We start from the raw sequence: 10,873 nt of genomic DNA on the forward strand, positions 1-10,873 counted from the left end.
ATCCTGTCCCATTCAATGTTTCCTGAAACCAGAGGCCCCGCAGACCCAGGAGCATCTCTGTGAATGTTCCCTATGCTCTGTGCACCTTTCCCGTAAGTAGGTCACATCCGTAAGGGGCCGGGGTCAGGTTCCATGCCCCAAGCGGAGGGCAAGAGCCCGAGAGAGGGCAAAACGGGGCGGGGGAATAGCTGAGAGGGAGGAGGGGCATGTCGGAGGGGTGGGGGAGGGGCCAGATCTTTAAAAGCGGCCGTGACAAGTGGCGAGAGAGAGAGAGAGAGAGAGAGTGTCAGCGAACGAACAAGTACAACAGAGAGAGAGAGAGATGGCACCAGTGTGGACAAAAGAACAGCCGGCCACGACAGAGGTCCATAAGGTCGCAGATGAGGTTTGTTCCAAACTCTTCCAGAACCAGGAGCGCAGTCCTCCCCACTCCCACACCCCTTAAACTGCCCTCCTCGGGGGGAAGGAAGAGAGAGGCGGGGTGAGAAAGTGAATAAAATAGTGATATATATATATATATATATATATATATATATATATATATATATATATATATCTCCAGGCGAGATAGGGGAAGGAGGGCAGAGGAATTTTCGAGCACGGAGAGGGAGAGAGAAGGAAAGAGCGAGAAGTAGAGTGCGCGAGCGAGAGAGAGAGAGAGACAGAGAGAGAACGAAGGTAGAGACACGGATGAAAGGTGAGAGTTCCAGCAGGGGAATTGGAGAGATTGTAGACGGATACAGACGGGGAGAGGGAGAAGAGCGAGAGAGAGAGAGAGACAGAGAGAGAACGAAGGTAGAGACACGGATGAAAGGTGAGAGTTCCAGCAGGGGAATTGGAGAGATTGTAGACGGATACAGACGGGAGAGGGAGAAGAGCGAGAGCGAGACGGGAAAAGTATGAGAACGAGCAGGGAATGTGGAATGAGGGAGCAGAGAGTGAGGCGAAGGACAGGGCAGGAGAAGGGGAGAAAGATTAGTGACGAAGCGACAGAGATGTAGAAAAGCCCGGCCAGGGTAAAGATTATAGAGGCACACAGAAAGAGGGGGAAAGAGCAGGGGTGGGAGAGAGAGCGGTAGGAGAGAGAGACGTTGAAGCGGGGTGAGAGAGCAGGGAAATCGAAGAGAGGGGGAAGAGGGAGACGGTGAGGGGGTGAGAGTGCAGCGGAATCGAAGAGAGAGGGAAAAGGGAGACGGTGAGGGGGGTGTGAGAGCAGGGAAATCGAAGAGAGGGGGAAGAGGGAGACTGTGAGAGGGTGAGAGTGCAGCGGAATCGAAGAGAGAGGGAAAAGGGAGACGGTGAGGGGGGTGATAGAGCAGGGGAGGTGGAGAGAGGAGGAAGAGGGAGACGGTGAGGGGGGTGAGAGAGCAGGGGAGGTGGAGAGAGGAGGAAGAGAGAGACGGTGAGGGGGTGAGAGAGCAGGGGAGGTGGAGAGAGGAGGAAGAGAGAGACGGTGAGGGGGGTGAGAGAGCAGGGGAGGCTGAGAGGGGGAAGAGGGAGATGGAGTGAGGATAAAATGATAGATCAGAGAGAGACGAGGAAGAGTGGGGAGTACGGGTACGAGGTGGGGAAAGGCGAGAGACGGAACGAGGAAAAGCGGAGAAATGGAGTGGGGAGAAGTAAAAAAGAAATGGTACCGCCACCCGCTTCCGGACACCCTTCCTCGTCCCGCTCTGTCCTCCCCGGGAGATACAGAAGTTTGTGTTGTTCCTGTCCAGGTGAAATCCGACGCGGAGAGTCACATCCACGCCTTAGAGCAGATATTCGTCGCGAAAACGTACCGTGAGCAGGACCAGACCATCATGCTGGGGAAACTTCTGCTGATCAAGGTCGGGTATTCACACAGAAGCCGGAAGGGAGCAGGGGTGGGAGGGGAATGGAGACCGGGAGAGGGTGGGAGGGGAATGGAGACCGGGAGGGGGTGGGAAGGGAAAGGAGACCGGGAGAGGGTCGGAGGGGGATGGAGACCGGGAGAGGGTGGGAGGGGAATGGAGACCGGGAGAGGGTGTGAGGGGAAAGGAGACCGGGAGAGGGTGGGAGGGGAAAGGAGACCGGGAGAGGGTGGGAGGGGAATGGAGACCGGAGTGGGTTGGAGGGGAAAGGAGACCGGGAGAGGGTGGGAGGGGAATGGAGACCGGGAGGGGGGTGGGAGGGGAAAGGAGACCGGGAGGGGGTGGGAGGGGAATGGAGACCGGGAGAGGGTGGGAGGGGAAAGGAGACCGGGAGGGGGTGGGAGGGGAAAGGAGACCGGGAGAGGTTGGGAGGGGAATGGAGACCGGGAGAGTGTGGGAGGGGAATGGAGTCCGGGAGAGGCTGGGAGGGGAAAGGAGACCGGGAGGGTGTGGGAGGGGAAAGCAGACCGGGAGACAGTGGGAGGGGAATGGAGACCGGGAGAGGGTGGGAGGGGAAAGGAGACCGGGAGGGGGTGGGAGGGGAGAGGAGACCGGGAGAGGGTGGGAGGGGAATGGAGACCGGGAGAGGGTGGGAGGGGAATGAAGACAGGAGGGGTTGGGAGGGAAATGGAGGCCCGGAGGAGCTGGGAGAGGAATGGAGTCCGGGAGGGGGAGGGAGGGGAGAGGTGTAGGGCAGGTTAGGATTAACAGAGACGGGAAGGGAGCAGCTCTGGCAGGGGAATGGAGACGGGAGGGGTGGGAGGGGAATGGAGACGGGGAGGGGTGGGAGGGGAATAGAAATCGGAAGGGTCTAGGAGGGGATAAGAGACGGGGAGGGGTGGGAGGAGAATGGAGACCAGGAGGGTGTGGGAGGGGAATGGAGACGGGGAGGGGTGGGAGGGGAATGGAGACCAGGAGGGTGTGGGAGGGGAATGGAGACGGGGATGGGTGGGAAGGGAATGGAGACCAGGAGGGTGTGGGAGGGGAATGGAGACCAGGAGGTCTGCCAGGGACGTAGATGGGGTTGGGGAGAGAGAGTAAGATGGAGATGGGGACGGACGTAGTGGAGCGAGTGCATGACGGAGATTTCAGGAGATGTAGGAGCTGGAGTGGGTGACGAGACGAGGAGAGGTTCAGGGGAGGTAGGAGGTGACGGAGACCGGGAGGGTTAGAGGGGAGAGAGGGGGATGACAGTGAAGTGGACGGGGTGGGTCAGAGACGGGGAGAATTGCAGGGGACGGAGCGTGTGAGGGTGTCGGAGAGGGGTTTAGGGGAGGGAGGGGATGACGGAGACGAGCAGTGGTTCAGGGGAGGTAGGAGGTGACGGAGACCGGGAGGGTTAGAGGGGAGTGATGGGGATGACAGTGAAGTGGACGGGGTGGGTCAGAGACGGGGCGAAGTGCAGGGGACGGAGCGTGTGACGGTGTGGGAGAGGGGTTTAGGGGAGGGAGGGGGTGACGGAGACGAGCAGTGGTTTAGGGGAGGGAGGGGGTGACGGAGACCGGGAGGGTTAGAGGGGAGAGACGGGATGACAATGAAGTGGACGGGATGGGTCAGAGACGGGGAGAAGTGCAGGGGACGGAGCGTGTGTCGGTGTCGGAGAGGGGTTTATGGGAGGGAGGGGGTGACGGAGACGGGGAGAGGTGTAAGGGAGGTTAGGATTATCAAAGACGGTGAGGGATGTGGAGGAGGAAGGGACGATTAAAACGGGGCGGTAGTGTAGGGTAGGGAGGGGTGATAGAGACGGGGAGGGGTGTAGGGGAGGAAGCGGTGATGGAGTCGGGGAGGTGTGTAGTGGAGGAGGGCTTGAAGGAGTCGGAGAGGGGAGCTGCGAGGGATGAAGTGCCGGGGATGTGGAGGGAAGTCTCGCGAGAGCGCGGGTCACGGAGGTGGCAGTGGGAAGGGGGTTAGCGGACGGGACTCCCATGACTAACCGAGTGACCCTGCCCACAGGTCGATATTGGAAACCCCAACAACTTCGTCCACATGGAGGTGTTCGTACCCAGTAACAAACTGCCAGTTCTGGTGGCGATCCAGGAAAACTTCAGTAACTGCGCTCCGCTGGAACCCTTGGTCTGAGAAACGAGAGTTTCCTGACCGATGCCAACCCCTCGCTGTGCTTGCGGCCCACCCCTCGGGAATATTCCCCTCCCTCCCTACAAAGCTCGTCACACGGGGTAGTTGGGACACCCTTCAGCTACCCACAGTTTAATGCGGGGTTTGGTTCTTCCTGTCCACAGATCCCAGACACACTCCCACCTCCCGCAGACCCTACACACCCACCTCCCCCCCGCCAACTCACCGACACGTCCCGCGCTCCCGGAATACCAGCAGACCCACCTCTCCAGCTCGCTGAGGCCACCTGAACCGTCAGCTGTTCGACGCACAAGCTTTTCGCTAATAAAACGCGTTGATCCGATTGGTCGTCTGGTCGTCTATAACCATCCCCTCTTTCGGATGCTGGGGGCGGGGGCAACGCTGCGGGGCAGCTAGTGCGGATGTCGGAGGGGGAGTGTATAATTTCGGAAGTTCGCGGGCCGTTGAACTACAGTCTGACGGAGATCCAATCGGAGGGAGGAGGTCACGGAGACAAGGGGAGGGGGCGCGGTTCGAGGTGGCGTGTGGAGGGGAATCACTGCGAGGTGTGGATGGTGTCAGTGGGATGAGAGGGCGGGGTGTGTGAGGTGGGCGGGATGAGAGGAAATAGAGGGCGGGGTTCGTGGGAGGAGGGGGCGCGTTAGGGACGAGGGGCGGAGTTTGCGGGAGGAGAGGTCGCAGTCAGTGGAGAGAGGGGGCGAGTGGAGAGAGCGGTTCGTGTTGTACAATCTGCGGCAGGGAGCGCGTAAGAGGGACACTTTTCAATCGGGGCGGCGATCGAGATTTTCAAAGGCAGAGTTTCGGGGCAATTCACGAAGAAGAGCTCCGACAAGCGACCAGCCGGCCTCTGGGATTGGTTAGCTGGAGCAAGTTAAAGGAAGACTGTGCGAAGCGCGGCGGCGGTCGTTTGCGTGGTGTTAGGTACACGCAACCCTGGGGAGAGTACCTGTTACATGCTCGCAACCCTGTAAAACTATCAGCAGCAATAGGACGCACTTTAGTTTGCGGTTAACAGTCAATATTTTATTAGTAACTACTGAATATAGTAAATTAACCAGGTAATCAAAGGTTAGCAGCATTATGCGGACATAGGAGTACAGATAAATTTCGCCAAACAAAGACAAGCTCAGCTGGTGATAGTTACAGTCTGACGATGGGATGTTAGAAAGTTCGGTTCAGTTCCAATGCAGAGCTGATTCTGTTGTGTTGAGGGAGATATTTGTAACCCAAGGCGAAACCCACGACAGGGGGAACGCCAGTAAACAGGTGTCGTCGATCTTCCCGCTGTCCTGCGAATCCTCGCACGCAGCTTCACCAACAGTTGCTGATCAAAGGGGGACCCGAGTCCAACCCGGGGAAGTGTGAGGTGTGCACTTCGGAAGGACAAACTCCAAGGCAGAGTACAAAGTAAATGGCGGGCTACCAGGTAGTGTGGAGAAGCGGCAGGGGACATGTCCGCAGATCCCTGGAAGTTACCTCCCAGGTAGACAGGGTAGTTAAGAAAGCTTATGGGGTGTTGGCAATGGAACAACTTTGTTACCGTCGGTTCGTTGCTCTATTATCAAGAAATATAACCCAAGCATTCCAACTAAACAGAACATTACCTCATCAGTTACCCACAAAAAAAACACTTCATTATAACCTGCAGAGAAGCCATTTTATATATGCAGTTAATAATGAGGACCCTACCATCGTTTACCCCTCCCCGTGCTACACGTTTCTCACCCTTACCCGCAGAGTCATTTCCACGCCACTCCGCATTATTCTTTTTGGAGTGGCTTTTGACTGTCAATTTCTGACAGCAGTTTTGTATCACTTATGAGTTCTTGTTCCGCTTGGCCGATCTTGATTGGAGTTCCGACCAAGTCTTTAGTTCTGCCCGTTGCGCTGAGGTAACGGGAACCACGCTTCCTGATGTCAATATTTCACGTCCGGGAACAACAGCCCACTCCAGCCATCGGAATTGCCTTTCCAATCATTGAGGGACCATCAGCTTTGCAGAATCAAATCTCTGGCAGAAGAAGAAACTGCCAGAGGTTTGGTCCGCAACCCCGGGAGAATCTGTGATGCGGCGTCAAAGGACGGGTTGATGCTGCCCCCTAGTGTTCGTTCAGGGAGAGAGCAAGTGATATTGTGTTAGACTGTAGATTTCTGCAACATTCATAGACACAGGGTCTTAGACTATATTTTCCTGTGTGACTTCCATCATGTGTTTATCGTTAACATCTCGGATAAATAGTTTATTTGTAGCAGCGAAACTTAATTCAGGTGCAGACAATGACAGTTTTGATGTTTGAAACACTTTCAGTTCTTCATTTACAGCCACAGAGTCGGCTGAGCACTGAAAGTCTCTCAGGAGATTGCCAATCATCTAGCCAATTGCTGTTAGAACTGCCACCACTGGTGTTAGCTTGTTAATACATTGATTGACAATAGTTTCACCTTCAATCCTGGGCGTGTTCTCTCTCTTGGTCTGTATTCAAGCAAGCTGTGTCACGTTTGTTAGTCTTATTGTATTATCGCTGTCCTCCTCACCTGACGCGCTAGGGGTCGCTGTAGTGCCCACGTCATGTCTGGACTGCAATTCCTCTGAGTTCGGATGGTGTCACTGTCTCGGGAGACTGCCCAAGAGCGGGCTGAAATAATTCGGAATTCCGGACGGGACCGGCGACGGTGCGGTGGAGGGGGCGGGGTCGGGTGATTCCCAGGCTGGAGCTTCAAAGTGGTGTCACTATAAGCGTCACCGGCAGGACCCCGCCCCTTTGAAGTTCCTGCTCAGTTTTCTTTTCACAATCATTCAGTTTGCTTCGGAGCTCCGCACAGTTCACTTCGATTGAATTGTAATCATAATGTTTGTCTTTTGCTCGTTCGGTGAATGCAGCGACCTGCTCTCTGGGCTCTGTACTGGCTCAATGCTGCTGGTTCTGCAGCGCGTCGCGGGCTTTTGCGCTTCTTTCCCAACCGATCAGTAAACGTCTGTACTCGCCTTTTCATCTGCCCACTGTTGATGAAACTGACCTCACGGTCTTATCTCCAAATTACATATTCCCGGTTTTCACTCACCCTCAGGAATTCTCTGGATTTCAGCCTATTCTTAATAACCTTACAATGGCGGCATTTCTGTCTGATGCTTTCATTAATTTTTATAAAACTGAGACGATGGTTAGACGGGGTTCTTTTTTTTCAATCTTTTTCCGAAAAATATGTATTCCATTTTTATGTACTACGATCAGATTTTCTTTTTCTTCAGCTTTATTGATTGTCTACATATTAATCTGTTGATGTTTTGTAACATTTTACAGCTGTAGAAGATCATGTACCAATGAAAAGATTCTAAAAATGAAAATGATTTATTCAGGTGGGAGCTCTTAGTACGTTTCACAGATTTGGTTATTGTTTTAATTCGATCTTATTTTTAACTACTTTTATTACGTTTACCGCGATCTCGTACTCAAATAGGATTTATGGGCATTTAGAGTATCATGGTCTGATCAGGGACAGTCAGCATGGCTTTGTGAAGGGCAGATCGTGTCGAACAAGCCTGATAGAGTTCTTTGAGGAGGTGACCAGGCATAAAGATGAGGATAGTGCAGTGGATGTGATCTATTTGGATTTTAATAAGGAATTTGACAAGGTTCCACTCGTGAGGCTTATTCAGAAAGTCAGAAGGCCATGGGATCCAGGGAAGTTTGGCCAGGTGGATTCAGTGGTGTCCCGCAAGGATCTGTTCTGGGACCTCTACTTTTTGTGATTTTTATTAACGACCTGGATGTGGGGGTAGAAGGGTGGGCTGGCAATTTGCAGACGGCACAAATGTTGGTGTTGTTGTAGATAGTGTAGAGGATTGTCGAAGATTGCAGAGAGACATTGATAGGATGCAGAAGTGGGCTGAGAAGTGGCAGATGGAGTTCAACCCGGGAAAGTGTGAGGTGGTACACTTTGGAAGAACAAACTCCAAGGCAGAGTAAAAAAAAAATGGCAGGATACTTGGTAGTTTGGAGGAGCAGAGGGATCTGGGTGTACATGTCCACAGATCACTGAAAGTTGCCTCACAGGTAGATAGAGTAGTTAAGAAAGCTTATGGGGTGTTAGCTTTCATAAGTCGAGGGATAGAGTTTAGATGACGCGGTGTAATGATGCAGCTGTCTTAAACTCTGGTTACGCTACACTTGGAGTACTGTTTCGAGTTCTGATTGCCTCGCTATAGGAAGGATGTGGAAGCATTGGAAAGGGGACTTAACAAGATGCTGCCTTGTTTGGTGTATGGATTAACAAGATGCTGCCTTGTTTGGTGTATGGATTATGATCAGAGATGAAGGGAGCTAGGACTTTATTCTTTGGAGAGAAGGCGGATGAGCGGAGACATGACAGAGGTGTAGAAGATATTACGAGGAAGAGACAGAGTGGACAGCCAGCGCCTCTTCCCCAGGGCACCACTGCTCAGTACAAGAGAATATGGCTTTAAGGTAAGGGGAGGGAAGTTCAAGGGGGATATTAGAGGCATGTTTTTCACTCAGTGTGTGTTTGGTGCGTGAAGTGCACTGCCTGAGTCAGTGGTGGAGGCAGATACACTAGTGAAGTTTAAGAGAATACTAGACAGGTATATGGAGGAATTTAAGGTGGGGGGTGGTTATATGGGAGGCAGGGTTTGAGGGTCGGCACAACACTGTGGGCCGAAGGGTCTGTAATGTGCTGTACTATTCTATGTTTTATGTTCTAGTAACCTACCAACCGTTGGGAGAACGACGCGGTCGCCGGGGAACGTACATGCTCCTTGCAATCAGCGGTCGGAGTTGAACCCGTGTTGGTTGTGTAGTAAAGAAGCTGTGAAAACCACCGATTCTCACAGGTTATTTCAAATGAGGAAGGCAATTATTATCGCCCGTTTCAAGTCCTTAGATTGCCACAGTCACCCTAACCGACCATGCCAAAGTGTATTCTAACGGCAGATGATGCTTTTAATCCAAATCTCTTTCTTTTCTTTTGTAATTTATTTTTTTATTGAAGTTCATCATCACACATGTCCATAAGATGTATTTCAGACATTGTACATTTATATCATATAATCATATATATCACAAATCTCCACATTGTATTATCTGAGGTATACACTTATGGAAAAGAGTGGAAAGAAAAAACTAGAAAAATGAAAACAAAACTTCATACAAGTATGGAATAATCTTTTTTTTACAATATGTTCATTAATGTGTGAGAATATAATCAGTCATATGAGGCATTATGTAGTTAAACCATTTTTCCCAGTATGAATCAAATTGTTCCAGCTTATAATTAACAGGTGCTGTTATCTTCTTCATTTTGGAAATGTCCATTGTAATTTCCATCCATGTATTTAAAGTTAGGCTCTCCTGTGCTAACCATTTCCTAGTAAAAGTCTTTTTACCAGCCACCTAAAGGATATTCATTAAGTATTTATCTCTTTTCAAACATTCTTGAGGTATATACCCAAAATATATGGTCTTACTCTCTAAGGGTATTAAAGATGTCTTGTAGGGCATTGTGTATTCCTCTCCAATAGTCTTTGATATCAGGGCTGTCCCAAAAAATATGATAATGATTTGCATTTTGATTTCCACAATTTCTCCAGCAAACAGGGAGGTTACAATCATAATGGGAGTTCTGAGAATGTGCAATAACATATCTTAATTAAATAAGATATCAAGTTTTTCCATCCGAACTCCCTCCATTTCTGTGAACTGATACACTTCCATTGATATCTCCATATTATTGTCCATTCTTCCTCAGATATAATTATCCCTCCTCTCTTCTCCCATTTTGTTTTAATGTATGAAGTCGAATGTGTGTTAACATTTGACAAATCCTTATACATACATGAAATGATTCTACTCCCGTTATCTGAATTATACCCCGCGATGTGCGGCCCTCAGAATGCCCCTATTGCCCCTTCGCTATCCTCTTTTCAAAAATCCCTCCAGCTGAGCAGAGTTCACCATCTCCTCTCTGTCTGTGGCATGTATATATAAATATAGACATTTTTTCCCCAGTAAGTATTTTGTGCTCGAGATAGCGCGAAGCGTATTACTGATGGTCAGTGGGGAAATTATCCGTCTTGATTCAGTCCATCTCACTGCACAGATCAAATCCAGCTGCCTTTTCCAGCATCTATCTTTATTCATTCCTGATCTCGGTGTCTAACTTTGTTCATTCCCGATTTATTAGGAGGATGAGTTGTGCCAGGTGTAGGCAGCGGTTTGCGAATGCAAGGCGGGGGTGGGGTGAGACATCGGGATGGGGTATTGCTTTAGAATTGTCTACGTGTCCGAGGATACGTGGCGCGGGGAGGTTTTGTAGTCCGTGGGGTGTTGCTGCGGGTCAGAGGGTATTTGGTTCGCTGGTTTGCTGGCCGTACTGGAGCTTGCAATTGAGAATTGTTTTGTGTGGTGGTGTTTGGGATCATAGATAGGGTTAAAGCGTCAGTACGTGGGCAGCGGCGGAATTATCCGTTTTGTCTTTGTCGACCTGTTCAGTGGAAATTCAGTGTCATCGCACCACTCCACACTGGAATGCTCCACACCTTCATTCACGTGTTTGATTAATCGTTTGTCTTTCTGGGAATGTCTGTTTCTGCATATCGTATCTGTGTGGGTGAAGTTTTCCTGAACCTCAACGCTCTGGCACAAGACCAGTCCGCTAATTGCTCACCTGGGCTAAAGTCCTCATTCCCGACAGTGTTTGCAGAACTTAAAAGACAGCCGACACCCGCCGACAGTGTGGTTAAGAACCGATCCTTCTCTTTATCAGTCGATGCGTTGAGTTCAAAGGTCAGAAAGTAATGTTGCTCCTTCAGAAAAATTGTGTTTGGCCGCAACTGGAGAAAATTCGGTCCCCTTGTGCTGACGATTTTC

At 51.0% G+C, this 10,873-nt stretch overlaps 1 protein-coding gene and 1 long non-coding RNA gene across 2 annotated transcripts; both read left to right on the forward strand.

Annotated features, from left to right (window-relative positions):
- The first annotated feature begins 301 nt into the window (after positions 1–301).
- LOC132388528 (cystatin-B-like) lies at positions 302–4,364 on the forward strand. The gene is made up of 3 exons (XM_059960894.1): positions 302–385; positions 1,719–1,829; positions 3,846–4,364. Exons 1-3 carry the CDS (start codon positions 323–325, stop codon positions 3,969–3,971), a joined length of 300 nt encoding a protein of 99 aa, XP_059816877.1. The 5' UTR covers positions 302–322; the 3' UTR covers positions 3,972–4,364.
- Positions 4,365–7,212: 2,848 nt separating this feature from the next.
- LOC132388526 (uncharacterized) lies at positions 7,213–10,628 on the forward strand. Its single transcript, XR_009510257.1, has 3 exons — positions 7,213–7,347; positions 8,710–8,838; positions 10,428–10,628. It is a non-coding gene; the product is annotated as an uncharacterized LOC132388526 (long non-coding RNA).
- Positions 10,629–10,873: the final 245 nt, after the last annotated feature.

This window comes from Hypanus sabinus, unplaced genomic scaffold (genome assembly GCF_030144855.1).
Source record: "Hypanus sabinus isolate sHypSab1 unplaced genomic scaffold, sHypSab1.hap1 scaffold_340, whole genome shotgun sequence".
Lineage (NCBI taxonomy): Eukaryota > Metazoa > Chordata > Chondrichthyes > Myliobatiformes > Dasyatidae > Hypanus > Hypanus sabinus.